Source organism: Danio rerio, chromosome 13 (genome assembly GCF_052040795.2).
Source record: "Danio rerio strain M-AB ecotype USA chromosome 13, GRCz13ab, whole genome shotgun sequence".
In the NCBI taxonomy this organism is placed as follows: Eukaryota; Metazoa; Chordata; class Actinopteri; order Cypriniformes; family Danionidae; genus Danio; species Danio rerio.
This window is the reverse complement of record NC_141033.1, coordinates 32639236-32667096: the sequence shown is the minus strand read 5'-3', so window position 1 is coordinate 32667096 and position 27861 is coordinate 32639236. Positions and strand designations below refer to the sequence as shown.

The 27861-nt window shown below is 41.8% G+C and overlaps 1 protein-coding gene across 1 annotated transcript in view; it reads right to left on the bottom strand.

Moving 5' to 3' along the window:
- spock2 (SPARC (osteonectin), cwcv and kazal like domains proteoglycan 2) overlaps positions 1–27861 on the bottom strand; it is a 78553-nt gene that overhangs the window by 20025 nt on the left and 30667 nt on the right. The window contains exons 3-5 of the mRNA XM_087279499.1: positions 7473–7587; positions 3531–3639; positions 1206–1320 (exon numbers count right to left, since the gene is read on the bottom strand). Coding sequence (XP_087135625.1) covers positions 1206–1320; positions 3531–3639; positions 7473–7587 — 339 coding nt within the window. The remainder of the gene's footprint in view (positions 1–1205; positions 1321–3530; positions 3640–7472; positions 7588–27861) is intronic.

Below are 27861 nucleotides of genomic sequence, written 5' to 3'. Positions count from 1 at the left end.
AGGGTGGACGTTTAGAGGAACTAAAAAATATGACAGTCATTTTCATGTTTCATGTTAATTGAGAACATGGTAGAAGAAACATTTCAAAGTTCATTGATTACATGATTGTTTTTAGCATGGAACAAATGGAAAATCTACTTTGTGTGATGATTTTGGCCTTGAAATATTATTATTATTATTATTATTTGTTTTTGTGTAACTGATTAATATTGTTTTTTGAAGTCATATTCTGAAGTGATTTACTTGATTTATATCTTTATGGAAGTTTATTTAGTATTTCATCACCCGTTGATTGTCTTGTAAATGGTATTGATCGGTATTGTGAGTTGAACTGGCCTGGAAATCTAAGTTCATTTGTTTTTTGATAAGTTTGTGTTGAAGTTGAAGCATGTTTGCTTTGTTTTTTCTCCTTTATTAATATATTGATTTGCTTGATTGAACATTTGTTTTTGTTTTATTTGATTAAATCATACATTTGTTGAACCTTTATTTTTTTTATTTAATTGACCCTGCTGAAAAATCCAGCTTAAACCAGACTAAGCTGGTTGGCTGGTTTTAGCTGGTCGACCAGGCTGGTTTTAGAGGGGTTTTGGCCACTTCCAGGCTGGTTTCCAGCCATTTCCAGCCTGGTCTTAGCTGGTCAGGCTGGGAGATGACCAGCTAAAACCAGCTTGACCAGCCTAGCCAAGCTGGCAGTCCAGCCAAAACCAGCTATATCCAGCTTAAACCAGGCTGGTCAAGCTGGTTTTAGCTGGATTTGGCTGGTCATTTTCCAGCCTGACCAGCTAAGACCAGGCTGGAAATGGCTGGAAACCAGCCTGGAAGTGGCCAAAACCCCTCTAAAACCAGCCTGGTCGACCAGCTAAAACCAGCCAACCAGCCTAGGCTAGTTTAAGCTGGATTTTTCAGCAGGGGAATTATTTGAGAAACTGTAGTGAGGTTTTCTACCCTTGGCACCCAACCTATTTTATTTGCCAAATACCGCTACAATTCAGTCAGCAGATTATCAGTAGGCACATGTGCACTTTCCTCTCTCATAAACACTTTAATATGATTGCGCTCTCATGCTACTTTGCCCTGTTTAGTAAACCTATACCAAAGTTGTGCAGGTGTGGAACGAGATGAGTAAACCATTTTTTTGGCTGGACTATCCCTAACATGTTTTGCATAACCAAATGGAAGAGCATGTCAGGTAAATACTGTACCATGTTTGCCGTCCACGTCTGTAGCAGGAGCCGTGGTGGCGGTACAAGGACAAAGACCAGGACATCTCACTTTCAGCTCCTTTCCTGCGAGACAAGCCTGCTGCTCCAGTTTACACTGAATCACAGGTGCAAAACACACAGAGAAAACACAAAGAAAATGAATAAGCAGAGGCGCCATCACACTTGTCCACTGTCACATGCTGCACTTCAGCAACATGAACTATGAGCCAAGACAGAGCACAATTATTTCTGCAGATGACTGAAAAATCACTGGTTCAGACAAGACATCTCCATTATAGAAAGCTGATTTCAACCTTCATTTCTTCCCTCACAAGGTCAGAAATAGATATAATGGAGATAATGCATAATTCAAAAGAACGGCTCTTTTATCCCCCCCAAGTATCCAGAATCCTCTCAGACAATTCTTCTTTTAGGACGTCAAGGGCCAGAATACTAAGGTATAATAAAAAGCGTTAAGCATATTGCACGAGCAGATTGATCCATGAGTCATGCAGAAAATAATATAGAATTACAAAAGTATGTCCTGTTAATGGCACAGCAAAACAAGAGTAGAAATAGCATCATGATGTGTTCATTGTTCAAAACCATGCAAGAGAATGTTGAAGGATATTGAAAGAATTATGGATGTTCTCTTAGGGTTTGTTGACAGAATTTAATCAAATATTTCTACCAGATCAGATATTAGATTATTGGGGTGTTAATATAGTCATTTTTAAACAATATCAGTCATTAGTTCAGTGTTAGTTTAATTAGCTGCTAACTGCTAATTTAGCTTTAGCAGTGTTAGCTTTTTTGTTCATTTATTCATTCTCCTTCGGCTTAGTCCCTTATTTATCAGGGGTTGCCACAGCGGAATGAACTGCTAACTATTCCGACATATGTTTTCAGTTGCAACCCAATACTGGCAAACACCCATACTCTCGCATTCACACACACACTCATACACTATGGCCAATTTCAAAAGTTCACATCTAGCTAATGATTGATAATAAACCGTATATGACATGCTGTCCTATGAGAGAGCCCCGAGCTCAAAATATCCTCGAGCCCGGGGCTCCCTCCCGTTCGAAGGGCGAGAGAAGAGTTTGAGTTCAGGTAGGTCTTGAGAACTCCCCTGCTTGTGAACGTGCTGAAATATATCTGGCTTAAGAGCTGTCTTAAGATGCTATTTTGAAGTAGTCAATTTAGTTATGGTGTATGTCTTTGGACGGTGGGAGGAAACCAGGAAAACCCACACGAACACGGGGAGAACATGCAAACTCCTCACAGAAACGCCGACTGGCTTGGAGAGGGGCAGAACCAGTGGCTTTCTTGCTGTGAGGCAACAGTGCTAACCACTGGGCCACCGTGCCGCCCTATCAGAGAAGGGAAGGAGTAGGGGTGGAAGCAGGGATTCTTCAAGACGAAGATGGCTGGAGTAGAAAGCTCTGGTTATATGTAGTGTAGTGCAATATACGTAGCTAATGTGGTACCAGCTGTGTTCAATCATACGCACGTTATCCTCTCGAAATTAGTTTATAAAGAAGACCTAAAGAAAACACACATGAACACGGGGAGAACATGCAAACTCCACACAGAAATGCCAACTGACCCAGCCGGGACTTGCACCAGTGACCTTTGTGCTGTGAGATGACAGTGCTAACCACTAAGCCATTTTGCCGCCATCTTTTTTGTTTCCTTTTTAAATTAAATTTTCATTATTTCGAATGAATAGTGGATTTACAGCTAAAAAACTAACACGCGCACAAGCACACACAAACACAAACACACACACAAAAATGACGTATTAAATTAACTGTCCTTGTCTTTCATGTAATACATCTTGTTTGCCTTTTATAACTATTGTGTGCTTTCGGGGAAACAGGTCTGGAGGCATTCATGAGGAAACTTGCTCTGAGGCAAATTTCTAACTGAGCTAACTGAATCCAGATGGGACGTTTAACAAAAGTAAAGAAAGATTTATGCAGAATTCAAAAGCTTAACAAATATTAAGTATCGGCTGTAACAGAAATTCATCATGATTTAGATAAATGCTGAATGCAAACGTTAAAACAATATAAAACAACATTAATCAGCATCTGCTGTCATCAAATATAGTCTAATTTTAAGGTATAACAAAGCAAAAGAGAATTAAATACAGCACCTAAAATTTAATGTCAAAAAAAGTGTGAACAAGCACAAAAATGCAATTATATCCAAATAAGCAGAACTGCAGAGAAATTGATCTTACCTTCTGCATGATCAATTTCTCTGCAGTTTTTCTTATTTTAATGCAACTAGAAAGCTGAATGTGGTGTGAAGTACCTGAGAGGCGTAGTTGTGTCCATCAGAGCCGCAAACTGGACCAGAGGACGACACTGGACAAGGCTTACAGTTACTCTCCTGCTGCTGTCTGATGACCTGCTGCTTCAACCTAAACCACATCACTCAATATTAACATCAGCCATCAATGTCCAATTTAAACTTGACATTTGCCTTTTAAATGCAGATTAATAATTAATCATTGTTTTTATTATTATGGGTTTTAAGCTTTAATGGATAGAACAGTGCAGAGTATTGACCAAAAATCATTGGGAGCAGAAAAAGGGAATGATTGACAAAAGACCTCAAGGCAGGAATCAAACTCGGGTCACCGTAAGCACAATGACAGCGCACTAAACACTATGTTATTGGTACTGATCATTTGCCTGTTTTAAATTTAAGGTTTGAAGAATGTTCTTTTTAGTTAGTTGTGTGGAGCAATTAAAATCGTCATGTTAGGAACATCTTTAGATATGTTCAATTTGTAGATATATATTGTACACAATGTGATTTAATAAACTGCTCTTATTTCTCCTCTGTCAGGTTTTTTCTTACGATATGGGGTGTGCAATATTTATAATGTGTGATATGATTGTAATTGTGGTTTTATTGTTGTGAAAGCTAAAATTATTGAGCATTTCAATCACTTTGCAATTAAACCACTGTGTGATGAAGCATATTTCAGTGCAATTAAAGTATTTCTTTAATGCAAGTTACTGTATAAAAGCAAAAACAAAACAATAAATCTCTGTATGGATTAATGTTTTAACGTTTATAATAGTTAAGACACAATAGCAAATTAGTCCCTAATGTCATCATGTGATCTGTGTGGTTTACTACTAATTTATAGGTTTAATAATATATATTTGTGCATCTCAGAGCTCATAGTTTTTGACTGAATCAAGTGAGCCAATGATTCAATTATCCATCACTCAATTATAGTCTTATATGTTTGAATAAATTGTTTGAGTAAATGGTTCAATGAACCTGTCACAGCGGATCGCTGGAGAGCTACACACACACCACACTAAAGAACTGCAACTCCCAGCATGCACCTTGAACACACCGGTTTCTGTTTCCCACTGATTGCAAACACACAACAGCTTAAGCTGAACATGGACTGATTTAAGGACTGTATAAATAGCATGCACACACGACTGGGCTGAGTCTTGTTCATCTGTGTAGCGTACATTACGACGTGTTTCTCTTGCCTTGCTATGTTTGATCTCTGCCTTGTCTGTTTGTTTACGCTGCCTGACACTGGGCATTCGCCTGTTCTTTGTACACGACTCTGGATTCTCTATATGTATCTGTTTGACCCTGTTGTCCGTTGCCTGCCTGATCATTCTTATAATAAACCTGCATTTGGATCCTCAACTCCTTTGTCAACGTCCCTCACATAACAGAATCCCTATTAAGACAGAAACTTGTCATGAATCACTAGTAAATTTAGTATCAATTTAAAGAATTCAAACTAAAAATATTGTAAAATCCCCCTAAAATCAGACTTTTTGTATTATAATCATACCTCTCAAGTGAGCAAACATTTTAACATTCTAAAACACTGGTGAAAATAAAGGGGTCATTGCATTTTTGATGATTTAATTGTCCTTAGTATTCACTAATAATGTTGCTTTTTCACCAATACAGTCTTAATTTATTTTTTATTTCTTCTGCTTCCTGTTGATGTCTCTTTACAACCTGGTTACACAAAGTTTAGAGTAAACCAAAGATTATGCCATATAATACATATATACATATATATTCAATTAGGAAATTTAAGGGTGCCCTATAATGAAAATTTGTGTACAGGTGTACCAAGGCATAAAGAATAATTAATAGAATAATAAAGAGTTCACACTTAGCTGATGAATGATTATAAAGCTTGTTTGGCATGCAGTCACGGGAGAGGGCCCCGAGCTCATAAGATCCTCGAGCCCAGGGCTTCCTCCCGTTTGCATGGCGCAAGGAGAGTTTGAACTCTCTTTGATCTGGAGAACTCCCCTGCTGTAGTAGCTAATGAACAGATAGTGATTGCTCTTAAGAGATAACTACTTACTAGGAGCAAGTCTATAGTGCCGATTTGGATTAGTCAATTAACTTAAGTTGCATGTTTTTGGACGATTGGAGGAAACCGGGGAACCCGGGGAAAACCTACGTGAGCACAAGGAGAACGTATAAACTCTGCAGAGAAAAGTCGGCTGGCTTGGTAAGGACTAGAACCAGTGACGATCTTGCTGTGAGGTAACAGTGCTAACCACTGGGCCACCGTGCCACCCATCTAAGGAGGCGGAGTAGCGGTGAAAGGGGGGATTCTTCAAAACGAAGATGGCTGTTATAGGTAAACATAAGGTATTTATAGTGGCTTAGGAATCATCTGATTGGTGAATCATAAATTGAATAATGCGAGGCCGGCTGCAAGCAATCATAAGCACATGATCCTCTCGAAATTTGTTTATAAATATACTTCACAAAAAATCAGTGTATGGAAATGGGCATACTGTGAGACTCATACATCTTGTTTCCTTGTTCGCATTTAAAATCCACGAGTGTAAAACTCGTGTGGACAACGAGCCTTTAGAGGACAAAACAAACGGTGATGAGACTCATGGGCCATGCCCTCCGCATTTGTATGTATTCCTAATTCGGGTCGTTCATCCAGACCTGATGAGCAGCCATGCCTTCAAGCTCTGAGATCATAAAACTACTCCTTTACATGCATGCATCATGCTGTGTTTGATAAGAAACAACGTTTCCTAGTAAGACAACAATGATAATTTCCTCCCCTGTTTATTTTTAAGCATACACCTCACTTACTATATATGTGGGACTTTTATTTTGAAAATGCGAGCACCAATTAGTTTACTGTGCGTTATTGGGCAACGACAGCACGAGACATGTTTCAATATTGCCTCAGAACGCAAAATGCATGAGATTTACAGATTATACATTAATTCATCTTTAAATGAGGCATGACGTATGTTTAGTTGCATATTTTGTTAATTTATAGTGTTTATTGTAAATTTTTATGCATATGTTTCAACAAACAAGCTGAATCGTGTCAAATCACTCAGCTCAACTGCCATGTTCATGCAAAGGTTGATATTAATTCTTGATGGTGTTTTCTGTAGCTTTAAAATACAATTCCATACATATGTATCCCTTTATTTTGTCAAGTTTAATGATTTAGCCTTTATCTACAACAGATCTGGTGAGCAAAATAGGTTAACGTTACTCTGATTGGGTTTATATTTGTCCGTGTTTAACGTACATCATGCTGTGTGTGTGTGTGTTTGTGTGTGTGTAAAAGCAGCATGTCAGAGCGAAGCGCATTAATACTCACGACACGAGCCATTTACGGTCAATCATGGACCTTCTGATTATATGGGTGTTTTATGGAGTAATTCATGAGCATATTAAACCGTTTTTGGAGATTTTTTTTAACTTACTAAAGCTATAAACCTACTATGTAGATGTCAGAGAACAATTTAACATATTAAACCAAAGCAGTATATGGCACCTTTAAAAAAAAAAAGTGCCTTAGAAAAAATCATTACTGTTATAAATTTTGAGACAAAACAAAGGCACTGATATATTTTAAGATCAGTAAGTGCAAGTTTCTTTCAAACGACCTGTTCAGATTAACATTTTTGTAACTAGTTTTAAGCCAGTCTGTAAAACCAGAAATAAGACTTCTTTCTACCCTGCCATCTTTGTTCATGAGCACTCTCATTGTTTGGAGCATCTTCTGTCTCTTAATTATATATATCCAATTATATTCTGGATTCTTAATTATATAACCACGTTAAGTAATGAAAAGCTGTTTGTATTCTGCACAATGTTGTAGCATGGCATGAAGCTTCTCTGATTCATACCCTTAAAAAGCAAGCACAAACCAGTCATGTATTACTGCTTTGGGCATGGAGAGAGGGTAGTGTAGCTCACCTGTGCTCCAGCTTCTTGCGATTGACACACACGGCGCGCTGGTAGCCTTGAGCAACACACACTTTATGTCGGCTGCACTTCACCTTCTGGCAGGGATCTTTAGTTGTGTCGACATCTGCAAGAATGAGAGATGTACCCAACAATCTGTTAAGAATTTTGCCTTTCAATAACATGACATTAAGGGCCCTGTCATACACCTGGAGCAATAAGGTGCAAGACATGTATGGTGTGATGTGTTGCTACTTTCAGACCAGCTCAACAGTAATTTTCACATTTTGTGCCACGTTTTTTTAAATAGCAAATCCATTTGCGCTACTTTGTGGACTCAGGGGTGTTCTGGTCTATAAAGGAGGTGTGTAAAGGCACATTGTTGGCACATTGCCATTTTGAGGAACTGAAATAGACAGCGCCATTGACCAACTGAAAGCTTGTCTTAAGTCCAGTGCAAAGCACATTAGTTATGTGCCTATGCAGGTCCAAACACTGACACAATAAACACAGGATGTACAGAAATACACAAACATCTTTACTCATAATAAAAATTAAAGGATTAAAATGCTACAAAAATTATTATTTTCTACATAAATATATATTAAAAAAACACTACCTCAATGCCTTCTTCTACCTCTAGGGGCTTTTTCATTTTTTCATGACAATTTGTATTTATATAATGTTACTATTATTAGCAGTATTATTTATTATAGCATATTTATATTTGTTTTAACAAAAACAAGTTTCGATTTTTCCACCTGTTGGGCTTTTGGAGACGTATGTATCACCATATGGGGCATAAGAACAGGACACGTGTTTGGATATATCTCAGTTTTTGACCACACTTCATTATTTTTGTTCATTTGTTTATTTTATATAACTACATAGAACTGAATTTAGAAATAATTTTGAAACAAATCTTTGCACTTAACAATTGAAATTAAATATGTAGGCTGATGAATGTCTTCAGTGGAGTGCGTACAACACAGTTTCGTTACTCCACCAAAGTAAAGGAGTAAAGAGTAAAAGTAAAGTAAAGCGGCTGAATAGAGGAGGCTCATTCTTAATCCTTGCACTGCAGTTGGTCTGTTTAATTGTTTTCTTACTAGTGAAGCGTTCAGTTTTTCTTATTACAAAGTCCGCCATGTAAATAGCAAATGTGCCATGGCGCGATGCAACTGACTCTTAAAGGGAATGTGAGATGAAACACATTCATGTTATGCTGAATGCATGTTATGCTGAATGTTATGCTTAATGCATGTTATGCTGAAAACACACCCATAACTCTTTAGGAGAATAAGAACAACCCTGTTATGCTGTGTTCACACCAGACGCGTAACGCGCGGAAATAGTCGTGTGAACATTTGAGGTTACTCGCTTCATTCGCGCGTCAAACGCCGCTTCATTCGCGCGTCAAATTCACTTCAGAACAGACGCGGATTCGCGTGATGGGCAGGGCTTCTGTCTGCCCCGTGACTCTAGCTTCATAGCTAAAGGGCTAACATGGATTTTATGAAGAAAATAACAGTGTTTATGTGCTTTATGTGTCTGAGTCCACTACATCCTTTCAGAGGTGCATCCAGCTCTTTAAGCTCATAGACTCCTCCAGAAACTGAACCTGGCTGATGGAGGTTTTCAGCGGTGCTTCTGACTGAGCCCAGCCCAGTTTGATGAACTTCTTGTCGGTGTCTGCTGGGGAATTTCCCCTGGGACACCAACAACAGGCGATACGTCACAATCACGCCCCCACAAGAGCAAGCTCCTGATTGGTTAACGCATCGCAAATGTCCGCTGAAGTTCAGATTTTCGAATGCGAGTGATTCGCGCAAAACACACATTAAGTGCGTCAAACGCGCAAAACGCTCAAATCGCGCCATGCGCAATTCTCGTCATTCGCGCCGCAGGATGTCTATTCGCGCGTTTGCATTGACTTAACATGTAAATCACTTGCGCTTGACGCGCGTTCCGCGTCTGGTGTGAACGCAGCATTAGACCATGCACCAAGGTGCAGAACATATTTTTAAATCCTTAAGATAGCAAAAGTGGATTCAGACATTCCTTAATGCTTTTGCACCATGCGCTTTAGACTTTGTGCCTAGCGCATCAAAATAGAGCTCTAAGTATTTTTCTAAGATAGAAAGCCTTGTTTTTAGTGACACCAGTGGCTATTAGGTGAACTGCAGCCAGAAACTTCTAGAAACTGTGCATGATTCAGTTAACAGAAAAATTACTTATGATAAAATTTTCCATTGTTTAATTATAAATAAACTTTTCCAGCAATATGATAATTAACACTCAAAACACCATCCATGCTGCTGTAAGCAATGAATATGTAAATCTGTGCAGCACACTTTACTCTTGATAACAATATAAACAACAGCAATTAAAAAAACAACAGTTTACTCATATAAAATATATATTTTTACATACACAAAACATCTGCATTATCATAGCAATATGGATCTTACCAAAGTCACATTGAAAAAACAGCATGCTTAATGACTGTTTTTATGGCTGTTTGATTATTGCTATATTCTGGAGATGTGAAGCTATAGTTAGATTTAATCCTTGTCTTTGCATGAGGTACTGATGTTTACATACAGCCTTTTTAGTATTAGGATGATGATAATTGTGTAAGAATTCATTTCAGACATGAAAGACATGCTTCTCAGAGATTGCTTTTGATTTTCCTGGAAAAACAATCCTGCATAAACCCTACATACAGTCAAAATCCATTTTCAGTTTTCATGTACAAGGAATCATGGAATCAGTTTGTATGGTATTATATAATTTGGTGACTTGTCAGATAGAGGTTTTAAGATTTACTGACTTTTTTGCACCATTCAGCATTATAAACCTTAATAAACGCATGAGCAAGATATTGCTATTTAGTAAAAGTTTTAAACCAGCATTTGAGGCTTTTGCTTTTAGCTGTTGAAACCTGAATCTTTTAAATCTGTTGAATGATTTGAATTCACGATGGAAGGCAGTATCACAAAGGGTTTTTAGGACACTTTTAACATTTTTTTTTTATTTTATTTATACAGTTGCACTGTCAAACTGTTGTATAAATGCAATATCACTCAAGTTACAGTGCTAAATTGATTTCCAATCACAGCAGTGCTAATAATATACTGAATCGCACTGCTATTCATATACAATTGCTCATATGTACAGTATGCAACAGCACAAGGTTGATCACTAAAGCCTTACTTTATCAACAGGCTCGAGCAGATTAAAGAGAACACAAGAATGATGATGTTGCTATAGCAACAGTCCAACTCCAGAGTGAGCGCTGATTAGCTGCTCATACAAGTGGGAAAAAAGAAACAAAGGACTCTCTTTGTGTCTGTCCATAATCACCATTAACTATTTCTTATGAGCAGTGGCCCTGTGAGCTTCTCTCATAAAACACACCATGAAGGTCTCCATTCATAAGCCATGCCAAATCCGGCTTCGAAAGCAAAAGACTCTCGTCCATCATCGCTCTCAGCCTATGTTTACACACAGGGCAGAGTTTAATGTGTTCATTACTATTGCAGGGTCGGAGGAAAGAGTGAATGATTCAATATCAAGCCCATTCAGTGCCTGAACTAATGCAGCTAATATACATCAGCAGCCAGAGCCACTTAAAGGCGAGTATATCAGATCAACTCACAGGGAAAGGTTTACGGAGATAAGGATGCGATACATGCTGCGTACACAGGATGGAGAAAATTAAATAAATAAAACACGCTGATTAAATAAAGACGTCTCTGTTTCTTTTTAATGAACTGAAGCTTTGTATGCACTTGACGGCCTATTAATTTGTGCACAGACTGACTTGAATGACTGCTGAGATGCTCTTTTCACAGGTACACACACTGACAATGCGAAAAATAAAACATCTGGTTGGATTAAATTTGTCCACGCCAGCAACACTTTAATGACTTGTTAATGCATATGGTTCACACTGGATGTATGCAGAGCATAATGTATGATATCATGATATCGTAGGTGGATTAATAGGTATATGCAGGAAGAAATGCCTTCATGCACTTTCAATATACTCAGTAAAGTTGTTTTTTGTGCTTTGTTTAGGGAAGGGATGCCCAAACTTTTTTTGTGTGAAGGGCCAAAAACCAAACATCATTGAGAGGTGCGGGCCAAAGGTAAACATGCCAAATTATAAAACATAGAAGTTGCCATGGCTAATTTCCTAATTTATTAAATATTTCAAAATAAACTGAAAACATTGCTTTAAATCATTTATCCAATGCAGTATAACTTTTTTAATTATACCTTATTGCCATAAAAACATAAACAATCGCATTTATACCACAGTGAAGTTCAATGCTGAATACTCTAGTCAAGCAGAAGCTGCCTTTGACTTGATTTGCTTACCAAAGTCTCAGCATTGTTGGATAACAGTATGCACATTCAAACAAAACCTGATTCATTTACACCTTTTAGATGAAATATTTAATTTCAGTAAGCCTTTAATGATAAAACAAGCAAAGGGATACATTAAATTTGAATTGACAAATTCTAAACTATCCCCATCATTCTCCCTCGGTTCTCAGATGGCAAGGCGGGCCAAATCAAAGGTTAACATGGGCCAACTTTGGCACGCTTGCACTAGTTTGGTCATCACTAGGATTATTTAAATACATGTTCCATATTTTCCTCCCAATAGCAAATTAAATATAACTAGGCTTAGAGCAGTGAGAAAACAGCACTTAAGAAAGCATCTCATGTATGTACTGTATGTATTTACTGTATTTAGCTGTGGATGTTTGAAATTGTACACTCTCAGAAAGAAAGTTACAAGAACTGTCACTGTGGCAAAACTTTTTCAAAAGGTACATGTTTGAATCTAATTCATTTGTTCCTTAAAGATTCATATCAGTACCTGTAAAGTACAAAAGTGTATACTTTAAGGTACTGTACCAATGTGGACCTGTTGGATACTGCTCTATTGACAGCTTTTACCACTTTATTTCTGAGAGGGTACATATTCAAACACCCACAGCTAATTAAATACATACAGCTGAAGTCAGAATTATTAGCCCCCCTGAATTAATAGCCCCCCTGTTCATTTTTCCCCCAATTTCTGCTTAATGGAGAGAAAACACATTTCTAAAACTAATAGTTTTAATAACTCATTTCTAATAAATGATTTATATTATCTTTGCCTATTTTTTAAGACACTTCTATACAGCTTAAAGTGACATTTAAAGGCTTAACTGGGTTAACTAGCAGGTTAGGGTTATTTGGCAAGTTATTGTCTAGTGATGGTTAGTCTGTAAACTATTGAAAAAATAGCTTAAAGGGGCTAATAATTTGACCTTAAATGGTTTTTAAAAAATTAAATCTGCTTTTATTCTAGCCGAAATAAAACACATAAGACTTTCCCCAGAAGGAAAAATATTATTAGACACACTGTGAAAAAAATTCTTGCTCTGTTAAACATCATTTGGGAAATATTTAAAAAAGAAGAAAATAAATCAATGGGGGGATTATTAATTCTGACTTTAACTTTACATACATACACTGCCAGACAAACGTCTTGTTGCCTTATCTAAGTTTTAAGAACAACAAATAAAAACTTGACTTCTAGTTGTTCATTTGACATCAAAAGTGGCTGATATGAAAGGCAAAGACCTCTAGATTACCCTGATTTTACCTAAATAAAATATGATCATGCCTTGATTCTGCCTTGACATTTTTAATGATTTAATTAGGACAGTAAGGTCTGACTTTGCTGAGACAAAAGTCTTGTCACTTGACAGAAATAATGTACAGTATAGAATATAAAGTCGAGGGGCAGTGGAAAAAGAATTGATATTGTGTATGACTCCCATGAGCTTGGACGACTGCATCCATGCATCTCTGCAATGGTTAAAATAACTTATAAATAAAGTCATCTGGAATAGCTAAGAAAGCGTTCTTGCAGGACTCCCAGAGCTCATCAAGATTCTGTGGATTTATCTTTAATGCCTCCACCTCTTACTCCAGACATGCTCCATAATGTTTATATCTGGTGACTGGGCTGGCCAATCCTGAAACACCTTGACCTTCTCTGCTTTCAGAAACTTTGGTGTGGAGCCTGAAGTATGAGAAGGAGTGGTATCCTGCCCTCTCCTGTGGTTTGTAATGTAATGGGCAGCACAAATAATGTTGCCATCCACTCTGCAGATTTCTCGCATGCCCCCATACTGAACGTAACTCCAAACCATGATTTCCAAACTTCACAGATTTTTGCGAGAATCATGGGTCTATGTGGGTTTCAATAGGTCTTCTGCAGTATTTGTGATGATTGGGTTGCAGTTCAACAGATGAATTATCGGGGAAATCTACCTTCTGCCACTTACTGTGCATACATACAGTATATCAGATGCTTTCTTATTACACTTTATACGGCAGACTGACTGTTTTATAGTATTATGCATTGAACAAACTGTACAAGCTTAATGAGCCTTTGAACTGAGTGAACATAGGAAATAAACCATGTAATATTTTTGTAGGTGATGCAGAGGCGCTGGTTCAACCTCGGCTGGGTCAGTTAGCATTTCTGTGTAGAATTTGCATGTTCTCCCAGCGTTCACGAGGGGTTTCCTCCTGGTGCTCCAGTTTCCCCCACAGTCCAAAGACATGTGGTACAGGTGAATTGGGTAAGCTAAAATTGTTCGTAGTGTATGAGTGTGTGTAAGAGTGTGTTGGTGTTTCCCAGTGATGGGCTGCAGCTGGAAGGGCATCCGTTGCATAAAACATATGCTGGATAAGTTGGCGGTTCATTATGATGTGGCGACCTCAGATTAATAAAGGGACTAAGCCGAAAAGAAAATGAATGAATGAATAAATATGAAAGGTGAAGCATTTATACATTATTAACTATATTAAATGACCATATTAAAGCATTATGAACTATATTCAAATAAAAGCCTATTTTAAATCATAATGATATTTCAGAGTTTTACTGTTTTGCATAATACTTTGTTTTATGTAATAATTATCGTTTTGTCCAACTCTAATACTAAAGCCCAAAGACATGAGCAAGTATATTATTACTGGTGCTTTGTGGAAACGTACTGACTGCACTGTAGATACATCATAGATGTGTGCGACAACCAGCTGTGCTGATAACTTGTAAAATGCAAATGCGTTCCTCATTAAAAAGGTAAGGACCAGTACAACCTTCCAAGAAGCCACTGTAAATAAGGCTCTTTGGGAATTTGTTCTGCTTTGGTATCTGTTAGCTGTCTGCCTCCTGGAAATCGAAACATGGAGAGCAGATGCTTGAGAAATATCAGACTATAAATAAAATCTTACAAGGCCAATTAGACTCCAGCATCAAGTAAATAAGTAATATTATTAACTGTATCTCCTATATGCCAGATCTATCTAATATAATTCCAATATATCTAATATAAAGCCACAACAAACATTTACTACAATAAAATGAGGTATTTAATTATTTCAAATGAGTTTTTTGCAGCTCTTTAAGAAAAGCAGTGAATGATGACATTGTGAGATCAGTGAGCTCTTCCTTGTTTTCTCTTTGAAGAAAAAGGATCTGCATTTGACTGATATCTACACTGGCTGCTTTTAAGTGGAAACATCATGTTTCTCAGAAAATAGAGGACTGGAACAAATCACTTTTTACCACTGCCTCATTAATTATCTCAGAAAGCAGACAAAATGCATCCAGTGAGGTAGGATGAATAGATTCTGCTTATTACAGAGAGTGATACAATTTAAACGATGATGAGTGTGTATGCATATGTGTACAATATAAGAAGTTGTTCACACAGAATCTGTTTTTGCATTCAGTTGCTCTTCTTTTCATTCTCAAAAAGAAACATAAAATATTAGAAAATAAAATTTATGTTAATGTTAAATTTACGTAAAAACATGACGGTGGTTGCCATCCTTGTACCATTAAAATATTGACAAAACTTTTTTAAAAATCTTCATATTCGATTAGTTTATGGTGTTATTAGGTATGTTTAAAACTTCAAGCATTAACATCTACACGTTTTTACCTTAGTTACACTAACAAGAACACAACTAAAAGTATGTGATGAGAAAATTATGAAGCAATGTTCATAACAAACATCTTTTTTTAGAAAGATGTTCAGTGTCATTATTACATCTAAACACATCATGGTAACACACATCAAACTAAAGTAATGGATAAACATTTTCAAATTTTGATGTAACAAAACTATAAAGTGCATAAATGAAAAAACATTAACAACAACAACACCAACAACACCACCACCACCACCAACAACAACAACAACAACAACAACAATAACAACAACAACAACAACAACAACAACAACAACAACAATAACAACAACAACAACAACAACAACAACAACAACAACAGCAACAAAAGAAATCATAAAAAGTGAAGGGAATTTTGGGAAAGTCAATTTAGATTTATTCATTATATTAATGAAACTTAGTGCTAAGCAGGTTTTACTGCAGCATTTTTGTTTCGTTTTTTTACCATTAAAACAGGCATTGTTTTATAATGTACTGGCATATAATTATTCATGTTACCATCATTTACATGACCTACATATATAATACATCATTTTACAAATTTTACAAAAAATGTCAATAAAAATCACTTAGTTGAACTGTAAAGTTACATTTTCAGCATAAAACGTTGAAGCAAAGTTCGAGGTCACAAAATAATCAAAGTTGAAAGTCTAAGTAAGCAGTAAAGCATGTAAATCACAAGCTACAGACAATTCCTTTTTAAAATACAGTTAAACTGTTATTTAGAAGTAAGTTTTTTTAACAGTGTTCTATTGTTTTAAAAAACATACTTGAAGGAATGTGTTTGGCTATTGCACTCACGTCTCACATCTCTTGCAGTGTCTGTGCATGACACAGCTTTCTAAAAACACAGTGTTCAAGTTTAACTTTAGGGAAAAAAAAGATCTCTAGATCTATATTCCCCATCCCACTGACCTGTGCATGGAATTTTAAACATTAAACGCTTTCTGTGTGAATGACCTTGAAGAAAAATGTAAACGTCTTTTTTTTTTTCCACTGTTCGTTTAAAGGTGCTTTATCAGTATATTGCTGTTTGGCCCTAATGCAGTATTTCTTTTTTTTTAGAATAGCATAGCTATGACTGCTTCACCAAATGTTTCTATGTATCAGCTGGACACTTACAGTAACCAAACTTATTAACATAAACAATCCGTATGGTTCCAAAACTCTTCCATGTATTAAGTATTTCAGGAAGCTGAACTGTATACTGTCTATGCAGTGAAGCATGAGTGACGTTATGCTGCATTATTCATTTTTAATTCTGAGGCCATGCCCTTCCCCCATCACACAATCTTCTCCTGTCTGTTATAAACTAAAACAGCATTGGAGTCAGGTTGGGCTGTTTACTGCCTCAGTTAAGAACTACTTTCCGAGCACAATCATTTAATAAATAAATAAATAAAAAATAATTATTACTTCTATATATTTTTTTATTTCATTTATTTGCTTTAAATTTCAGATTGTGTTGTAACGACTTTATATCATGCGTGACAACACCTTTCAGTAAGCGTACTTAATAAAAACCAACACAGTTTTAGTAATTATGCATTACACCATCATTAGAATTTGGGCCAAACTTTTTAAACAAGGCAAATTACATCACATCCTGCTGCAGTGCCCCTTTATGGACGTTAGAGGGCACCAGGAAGTTTTTTTTATATTCTTAGACTTCACTACCTATCACCACTTGCACTCGTTATTGTCTAACAGTTATCAGCTGTTTGTTGTAATCCATTTGCTCAATGTCATACCACCCTATAAAGCCGGGGTCACATTGCACTTTTCACCCCAGAGATTTATACGCATACGAATGCGGCAGACAGAAAACACGAGCTTGTGCGAAGTTTCCAACATAGGCTCATTCTGAAAACGTAGCCCTATATACATTTCTGGAGATCGCAAATTATGTAGCCAGAAGTACGTATGGCTGCATTTCATTTTTAAAATGAACGCTATGGGGTGGTATGACGCTGTTCTTTTTCTCGCTTACAGCTGACCGCTTACTTCCCTATGGAAGGCTTTCCTACTGTTACCAGTTTGTCCAGTAGCTCGCCATGTATGCAGGTGGACTTGAGATGCAGAGGAGTTGACCATAAAGACGGGGTTTGAGTCCAGTGAAAAACGGTTCCAGAAAGCGGGTAAGACAAAAACAGAAACCAAAAAATAAAATAAACGTAAATAACAGGGTTAAAATGTGGTAAAATCTGAAAACGTGGGAAAAAAGGTGAGGGCTTTTCTTTTTTTGGATTGCTTTTGAAAATTTTTGGTTGTGTTTACGAAAGTGGGTGGGCGTGTCAATCTGTGCTTTTGAAACAACTATTGCTTGGGTCAGTCGATCGGTCAGTCATTCAGTCACTCAAACAGTCAGTCGACAGAAGCCTCTGTTGGATTTACGTGAGAATAACATGTGCGAATGGCACTCGCTAGAGAAATTTGAGACCTCAAAAAGAGTACACAGTGGATTCACGAAAACAAAAACTGCAAAAAAATGTAGCTCCTAAGATGTATTTGCCACACTCCAGAAATGTAAATAGAGGTACGTTTTCAGAATGAGCTTGGCTTGGAAGTTTCGTAGTACGCTACTTTGCAAAGTTCAAACTTGGTGATCGCTGACCTGCAAAATCGCATCATGTGACTGCATGAGACCAATCGAAGATCAAAACGTGACCTCTTTGTACAGAAACTGAAAATATGGACCAATCTCTCTCTTTTTTAAATGTCTAATCATCTTGTTTAATCCTGCCCCTTTCACAGCGAAATGCGAAAGTATTTCACATGCTCAAACTCTACTGTGACCGCGGCATTAGTCTCTGTTTTCTCTCTTTTTTTTATGAGATACATCAAAATGCGCATTAACTCAAGGCGATGCAAACTCAGGTGTCATTGCATTTGGATTTTACTTTGTTTTGTTTTTCTGTGCACCCTCTCTTTTGGATTTCATTTAATAAACACTTGTGACTTGTAGATATCCTTGACACATTAAGCATAATGAATAGATGCTTGTAATCTGTTAATAATATTGCACAAGAAAGTTTTTGAGGGCTAATATAGTGGCACAAATACTAGTAAACTGACTACAACAAATCTTGAAGTAATTCATGGTTCATTTAAAACTCGCCTCCCATAAATTTTGTGTATGAGAGTCCAACAAACGCACTGCAAAGTCCAATAACGTCAACTTCAAATTGACTATTATCACTCATTTTCCACTACATTTCCAATGTCCACTACATTTAGTAAACTTTCTGACAGTAATTTCAATGATAAAAGAGGGTTTACGGTTGCAGAAGCTAATAGAAAAGCTCCAGTTAAAATACCATGAACAGTACTTTTCCCACTGATTTTCTTCTTGGGTTTTGTTTGAATATTAATAATAGGACAAATGTGAATTCTGAAATATCACATTTAACATTAAACATGTGAATTCCGGCTCTCCACCACCTTCGACAAATGGATCTGACAATAATTCCCTAATTGTCACAAAGAATGAGTTCAATTAATGACTTTCAAACAAAAGATTTGATGTGGGAGTAGTGCCGACTACGCAAGAAGCTTTAGTGGCACCTCAAAAAAAATGCACCATGGAGTTCATGGACCTCAGTTCTCGGACATATGAAGCTTAAGTGGATTTGTGCTTTGAAGGAACAAAGCCAGTGTCAGTCAGTGCTAAATCAAGCCTCCGGGGCTCTTACAGGGCCTTCAGTTGAACTAGCAATTATCCATTAATTACATCCTGAGATATTTGCTAATGGACTCCTCCATTCTGAGGACTTTATTTCAACTGAAAAATCAAGACATAATGTTCAAATATGCCCGGGCAGTCGCTCTACTCTAGGACAACGAGGAGGTGACCTCATCTCTTGTGTAAGCAATTAGCGTTTGGCAGCCGGGAAGAAAAGTAGGGTTGTCTGCTGTGACAAACAGACGCAAACAACGGTCAAGCCTAACCACTACATTGAATAATAATTGCAGTGCTTCAATCACACTGTAAGGGGTTTGTTTGAAAACGCAAAATATCAGAACAAATTAATTATATCATTTACGCAGGCCAAAGTGCTAAACGCTGTCTAAAGTCAAAACATTGGCCAAGTACACACAATGCAGCTACTTTTTAAGCGTTTGTTATTGTTCTTTACACACATAGTTTAGTATAGGAGTGACAACCACATCGGCAGTGTGGTAACTGCATTTACAATAATTAATAACAATATGTCCAAAAACTGAGCTGTTAATGACATATTATATAAGCGTAAAAACACACAGGGCAAGGCCTTGACTCATTAGGGTTGTCAGATCTTACTAGAATAAAAAAGAAGATAAAATCAAACCCACATTTACCTTAAACCTAAACTTTTTATTGTGGAAATAACTCTCATACCAAAACATTTGATCCTGCAGGTGCATACTTCATTATCTCCATTACCTGGATTGCTTTAGCCCAAAGACACTTAGCAAGCATGCTTATAATAAGTGGACATGGCAACACATCAAAAGCGCTCTCTGCAAAGCAGCCTTCCAAACAAACTAAACAAGACACCACTAAACCACAAGGGTGGTTTAGTTCTAATCAAACAATGAAGCTTTGGTTGCACAGTATTATTGAAAGTAATTAAATCAATGTCCATACAAAAACAATTTAACACTTTTGGAAATTCGCTCATTTGCAGTGCAGTGCTTATAAAACTTATTATTTACATTCGATATATTTTTAAAATGTTAAACTGTACTGTAAGGTCTTCCACTGACTTGCTAAAAGTAAAATCCATTTAAAATATATGATGCCACATTTGCATACAAAAGGCTTGTGCACAACAAGATGATTTTCACTCAGCGCTTATAATCAGCGATTTCAACTGGTGATGAGCAGTGAACATGCAAAATCACTTAGATGTCGCATAATGAAAAACGTTCGAGGTTACTAAAGTAACCCTTCGTTCCCCGAGGAGGGGAACGGAAGCACTATAAGTGGATTTGATTTGTAAAATCCACGCATTGGGAGGATTCGGATCAGAAGCCGCTTGTCTGGAGAGTATTGAACGGGCCAATGAATGAAATTAATTGGCAGCGTAAGCTTGCGCAGGTGTGCGACATCTGCAATTATCTCAGCATATAAGCACACCTGAAGCCAGCAGACGCCATCCTTTTAAGCTGAAGAGACTTTCAAACAGCTAAGGGACAGTCATTATGGCGACGGAGTATAGTGCTTCCGTTCCCCTCCTCGGGGAACGAAGGGTTACTTTAGTAACCTCGAACGTTCCCCTTCGGGGGGAACTTCAGCACTATAAGTGGATTTGATTTGTAAAATCCACGCATTGGGAGCCCATTGAAAGCGCCATAATGACTGCACCTTACCAACACCCCCGATGAGGAGATAGTCAAGCAAGCGTGACGCACCCACATCATGGGGGGCGCGGTCCTCCAACGTGTCCCTGGCCCTAATTTATCCTACTTCAACAGAAGTTTTACGGATTTAGATATATTTTTTGGGAAGTCGTGAGCATCTAGATAATTCTAGGAAATACGACAGTACGTTGGGAAGCGTGCAATCCCGATAGGGAGGACGCTGCGGAGGCCATCCGTTACCCAAGGGGGGGATAGATGGCAGAATTTACATATGGACTAGCCCTAAAAAGGGGGAGTACGCATAGCAAAAGAGTGGTTAGCGGAGAGGGAAGACACGGGTCCACCCAGGGGGGGGGACTTAACCGTGGCGGAATAAGCATATGGGATCGCCTAGTGGGGATCACGCATAGCAGGCACCTATACCCAAAACGCGGGCTGACCAGCGGGCAGACCTACAACGTAGTGGGCCAGCAAGTGACTCCTCCGCTGAGTCAGTGCTGGGGGCCACGGAGGAATCTGCAGGGCTCACCTGACGGGGAACTTTACTGACAGATAAAAAAGGCACACGTACCTCCGTGTTAGGGAGAATGGCGCAGCAAGCGTGTTTCAACACCCTACCGAGTTGTCTCCTCAATCACCAAAGGGTTACCTAATACCCTTGAGGAAACCGGCTCCACTCGCAGATTGTAAAACCTTGCAAATGTGTTGGGTGTCGCCCAGCCCGCAGCTCTACAGATGTCTGTTAGAGAGGCGCCGCGTGCACGCGCCCAAAAGGATGCAACGCTTTGAGTGGAGTGTGCACGAACTCCCGGGAGACAAGGCTGACCTCGACTCGAATAAGCGAGTGAAATGGCATCCACAATCCAGTGGGATAATCTTTGTTTTGATACGGCACTTCCCTGCTGCCGACCGCCATAACAGACAAAGACCTGCTCAGATGATCTAAAATTCTGAGTACGGTCCACATAAATGTGCAGAGCGCGAACTGGACAAAGTAAAGAAAGGGCTGGGTCTGCCTCCTCCGGGGGCAGCGCTTGCAGGTTCACTACCTGATCTCTAAAGGGGGTGGTAGGAACCTTGGGCACATAACCGGGGCGGGGTCTCAGGATGACGTGAGAGTAATCCGGCCCGAATTCCAGGCACGAGTCACTGACCGAAAATGCCTCCAGGTCCCCGACCCTCTTGATGGAGGCCAACGCAACCAGCAGAGCTGTCTTCAGGGACAGAAATCTTAGAGATACTGATTCGAGTGGCTCAAAGGGATCGGATCGCAGACTCGTGAGAACGAGGGCGAGATCCCAAGAGGGCATGAGAGGGGGGCGAGATGGATTAATTCGCCTAGCACCCCTAAGGAACTGGATGACCAGGTTATGCTTTCCCACGGTGCCGCCAGCTACCGCGCTATGATAAGCGGAGATGGCGGCCACGTAAACCTTGAGAGTGGAGGGCGACAGCCTGCTGTCCAACTTCTCTTGAAGGAAAGAGAGCACAACACTAATCTGGCAATTTCGGGGGTCTTCTCTGCGAGAGACGCACCATTCAGTGAATAGACTCCACTTCAGGGCGTAGGCGCGCCTCGTGGAGGGGGCTCTAGCCTGAGTGATGGTATTAACCACCGCAGTTGGTAGGTTACCTAAGTCTTCCTCGCGTCTAGGGACTACACGTGGAGGTTCCAAAGATCGGGGCGAGGGTGCCAGATGGTGCCCTGTCCCTGAGAGAGTAGGTCCTCTCTCAAAGGGATCCGCCAGGGGAGGGCCGTCGCGAGGAGTGAGAGCTCTGATATCCAGGTCCGGTTGGGCCAAAGGGGCGCAACTAGCAGAACCTGTTCCTCGTCCTCCCTGACCTTGCACAGAAACTGCGCGAGCAGGCTCACTGGGGGAAACACATACTTGCGCATGCCCCGAGGCCAGCTGTGGGCCAGTGCATCCGTGCCGAGAGAGCCCTCGGTCAGGGAAAAAAACAACTGGCAGTGAGCGTTCTCGGGGGAAGCAAACAGATCGATCTGGGCCTCCCCGAATCGCGCCCATATCAGCTGAACAGACTCGGGGTGGAGTCTCCATTCTCCAGGACGTAACAGCTGTCGTGAGAGCGCATCGGTTGCACGATTGAGCATGCCTGGGACGTGAATGGCGCGCAGCGATTTCAGCCGCGGGTGACTCCAGAGGAGCAGACGGCGGGCGAGCTGAGACATGCGGCGAGAGCGCATACCCCCCATGCGGTTGATATACGCCGCCGCCGCCATACTGTCCGTCCTGACCAGCACGTGTTGCCGCTCCAGCACCGGTAAAAAGCGGTGGAGAGCGAGGAACACTGCCAACAGCTCTAGGCGATTGATATGCCAATGCAGCTGGGCACCCTTCCAGAGGCCCGCAGCCGCATGCCCGCGACACACGGCCCCCCAACCCGTGTTGGAAGTGTCTGTTGAAACAACAACATGGCTGGACGCCTGTCCTAGAGGCACACCGGCCTGTAGGAACGAGGGGTCGTTCCAAGGGCTGAGGGCGCGGCGACACAGCGCAGTAACCGAGACCGGGTGTGTGCCCGCGTGCCATGCGCGTCTGGGGACCCGATCGTGAAGCCAGTGCTGAAGTGGTCTCATATGGAGCAACCCGAGCGGCGTGACGGCGGCTGCGGATGCCATATGCCCCAGGAGCCTCTGAAAGAACTTCAGTGGGACCACTAGTTTGCTGTTGAGCTCCCTCAGACAGTTCAGCAACAGGCGAGCGCGTTCCTCGGAGAGGTGCGCTACCATGGTGATCGAGTCCAGCTCCATCCCGAGAAAAGAAATCCTCTGCACGGGGGCGAGTTTGCTCTTTTCTCGGTTGACCTGAAGCCCCAGTAGGCGGAGATGCCGAAGCACCTTGTCCCTGTGCATAATCAATTGCTCCCGCGAGTGGGCTAAAATCAGCCAGTCGTCGAGATAATTGAGTATGCGAATGCCCGCGAGCCGAAGGGGCGCTAGGGCACCCTCCGCGAGTTTGGTGAAGACCCGCGGAGACAGAGAGAGCCCGAAGGGGAGGACCTTGTACTGCCACGCTCGACCCTCGAACGCAAACCGCAGAAATTGGCGGTGGCGTGGAAGAATGGAGACATGGAAATACGCGTCCTTCAGGTCTATGGCTGCAAACCAATCCCGAGGACGAACGCATTGGAGAATGCGCCTCTGCGTGAGCATTCTGAACGGCAGCCTGTGCAGACAGCGGTTCAAAACGCGCAGATCTAGGATTGGCCGTGACCCACCGCTCTTTTTGGGTACGATGAAGTATGGGCTGTAAAACCCACTCTCCATCTCGGCTGGAGGAACCGGCTCGATTGCACCCTTCGCCAGGAGGGCAGCAATCTCCTCTCGCAAGACAGGGGCGGACAGGGGGTTGACCCTGGAGAAATACACGCCCGTAAACTTGGGGGGCCGTTTCGCGAACTGAATCGCGTAACCGAGTCTGATTGTGCGTATGAGCCACCGCGAGGGGCTGGCCCGCGCTAACCAGGCAGGCAGAGCCCTCGCTAATGGAGTCATCGCTACAATCGCTGACGTACCAGCGGTGGGGCAGCGCGGAGTGGTTGTGCTGATCCGGGAAGCACGAGGGTCCCGCGGAAGAGCTGGAGGAGAGTGATTCGCTCTGGCTCCGCACCCTGACTCCGGAGAGGGGGCTGGAGGGCTGAGGGAAGGGAGACCGTCCCCCCAGCGCTCGTGAGCCACTGGCGAAGCACGTAGAGTCTGCGAGCCGGAAGGCAGCGCGTCCCGGACTGGCAGAACTCGTGCAGTCACATCCGGGGAAGGGAAAAAGTGCTCTTTTACTGATGTTTTGGTGGCACTGAAAAGTACCGTTGTTATCGGGGCCCCGCCCTCCAGCGGGGAAAGAGCAAGTTTCCTCTTCTCCGGATGGCCTGTCTCAGGGACGCTTCGCGGTCCGTTTACCGGACTTAACGGCGCCCTGGGCAGGAGGGGCTGCCTGCTTTCGAGGTGAACGCCGCGCCCGCTTGGCCGGAGGCGCAGGCGGGGGCGGGGCAGCACTCGTTGGCGGGCGCCCTCGGCGAGGAACAGCGGAGGTGGATGGCTCGGCGGGCGGAGCGGGCTTACGGCCACGCCGATAGATGACATTGCCCATCGCATCCGACTGCTCTTTCACCGCCTTGAATTCCTGGGTGAATTCACCGACGGTGTCGCCGAACAGGCCAGCCTGGGATATGGGCGAGTCAAGAAAGCGAACTTTGTCAACGTCGCGCATATCGGCCAGGTTTAGCCAGAGGTGGCGTTCCTGAACCACAAGTGTGGACATCGTCCTCCCCAGCGCTCACGCGGCGGACTTTGTAGTCCGAAGAGCATAGTCGGTCGCGGTGCGCAGCTCATGTAATAAGCTTGGGTTGGACCCGCCCTCGTGCAGCTCGGCCAGCGCCTGCGCTTGGTAGCGCTGGTAGGTGGCCATCGCGTGCAAAGCAGAAGCAGCCTGGCCCGCAGCCTTATAAGCTCTGGCTCCGAGGGAGGCAGACAACCTACAGGCTTTGGACGGGAGGCGGGGCAAACCCCGCCACGTAGAGGCGCCGCGCGGACAAAGATTGACCGCGATAGCGCGCTCCACTGACGGGATCGCCTCATACCCCCTGGCAGCTCCGCCGTCAAGGGCGGTGAGGGCGGAGGCACACGCAGCACGGGCAGAGAAAGGTGCCCTCCAAGACTGCGTGAGCCTACTGTGCACTTCCGGGAAGAAGGGGACGAGAGGCTTCGAAGGCTTCGCCTTCTGGTCCTCTACGTAGCACCCATCTAGTCGGTCCGGCCGCGGAGCTGGGGGATAAACCATCTCCAACCCCACGGCCGAAGCAGCCCGGGAAAGCACGGCTAACATGTCCGCTTCAGGATCCGATTTGACAGCGCTCACCTGCCCGGAGGGGGCGAGCGGGTCCGGATCTTCGTTGGACAGTGAAAGCCCACCCTCCGATGCCGCGGAGGACATCTGATCTCCGGTGTCAGCGAGTGTGAGAGCTACCATCTGGTTAGACGGATCACTCTCACCACACGAAGCTTGGATGGAGCGCCGTGAGGAGCGAGAGGTCCGCGAGCCCGTGGGCGGCGGATTATCTCCCGCTGAAACCCTCAGATCTGCCCGAGCGCCCGCTGCTTTTTTAGAACAGGAGACAACTGGGGTGGCTCGCTCTCTTGCGAAAGTTAGCCGCGATCTTAGCTGTGCAACGGTCATGGCATCGCAATGACGACATGAACCGCCCGCGAGCACCGCATTAACATGCTGGACCCCCAAACATGCAATGCAGTGATCGTGTCCATCATCCGGAGCCAGGAAACCCCCGCATCCAGAAACGCACAGTCGGAGCGCCATCCTGAAAAGGACGTGCTGCACGACTGTGTTGCTCTTTTAGGAAAGTTGCAACTATACGCACCGCTCTGGAGGACCGGACCCAAAGAACCGCAGGCAAGGGAGTAACCCAGCTCGACCGTCTGCCACCGCGAAGACCCACTCTGGACCGGGAGACACACTCGTTCGCTCTGAAGTGCTGATCAGCAAGAGGAACCCTCATCGACTCACTCAGAAAGGATCTGAAGCGAAAAGGAAGGATGGCGTCTGCTGGCTTCAGGTGTGCTTATATGCTGAGATAATTGCAGATGTCGCACACCTGCGCAAGCTTACGCTGCCAATTAATTTCATTCATTGGCCCGTTCAATACTCTCCAGACAAGCGGCTTCTGATCCGAATCCTCCCAATGCGTGGATTTTACAAATCAAATCCACTTATAGTGCTGAAGTTCCCCCCGAAGGGGAACAAAAAATTTCACCGGTACACAAGATGGCGAAACTTCATGGTTCTGACGCTTTCTGCACAAAAGTAACCCTTGTGGTTTTGTCCTTGTGTATTTATCACATAAGCGTTTGCACTTCTGTTTACTTCCTCCACTACAGTGCATAAACACCTGGCCAAATGTTTGCAGGAAGAAGTTACAAGCCATGAAAGAAAATTATGTGTAATAAAATTCAACAATTTGATCTATGTAAAATGTGAACAAATGTGAACGACATGTAAACAAAAACACCTCTGACTGGCTGACGAGTTTATTACGCAGTGCATCAAAAAACAGACAAAAAACAGCCCGATATAATCTCCAAACTACACATGACTGCATCATGTGATGAAAGGCATCATGCTAAAGGGAGTTTTTGTCCCAACCATCCACGACAACATCCTGAGATTTGTACGTCAGTGGCTGGGCAACATTAATTCATTCACTTTCCTTCAGCTTAGTCCCCTTTTTATCAGGGGACACCACAGCGGAATGAACCCCCAACTATTCCAGCATATGTTTTATGCAGCGGATACCCTTCCAGCTGCAACTCAGTACTGGGAAACACCTATACACTATCACATTCACACATACACTCATACACAACAGCCAATTTAGTTAAACCAATTTATCTATAATGCATGTCTTTAGACTGTCGGAAACCAGAGAAAACCCACGTGAACATAGGAAGAACATGCAAACTCCACACAGAAATGCCCACTAGCCCAGCCGTGACTCGAACTAGCAACCATCTTGCTGTGAGGAGACAGTGCTAACCACTGGGCCACCATGCTGCCCGGCTGAACAACAGCATACACTAATAAGACAACGATCACAATGATTCAAACTGTGTTCTAAATTAAAGCAACGGCATGCGATAGAAGGAATATTTTCATTTTAAAAGGATTTTTTGTCCTAACAAACAGCTCAAATTTATATTTTAGAAATGGTTTCTATTAGGGATGTAACGGTATTGTAAATACCGTCATACCGCAATATTAAATTTTTTCGATATTACCGAAGTCGCATGACTCGGTAAAACTATAGATCTTCAGAGAAAATTTGCTCAGGCGAATGAAGCGAACGGGAGGTAGCTGAAACTTCATTTCCCATCAGCCCCGGCGTGGCCATAATCCTTTGCGGTCTGTTGTCGCTACAGATCCAGTAATGCGGAAATGGAGTGTGCTGCTAGTAGCGGAGATGAAAAAAAGAT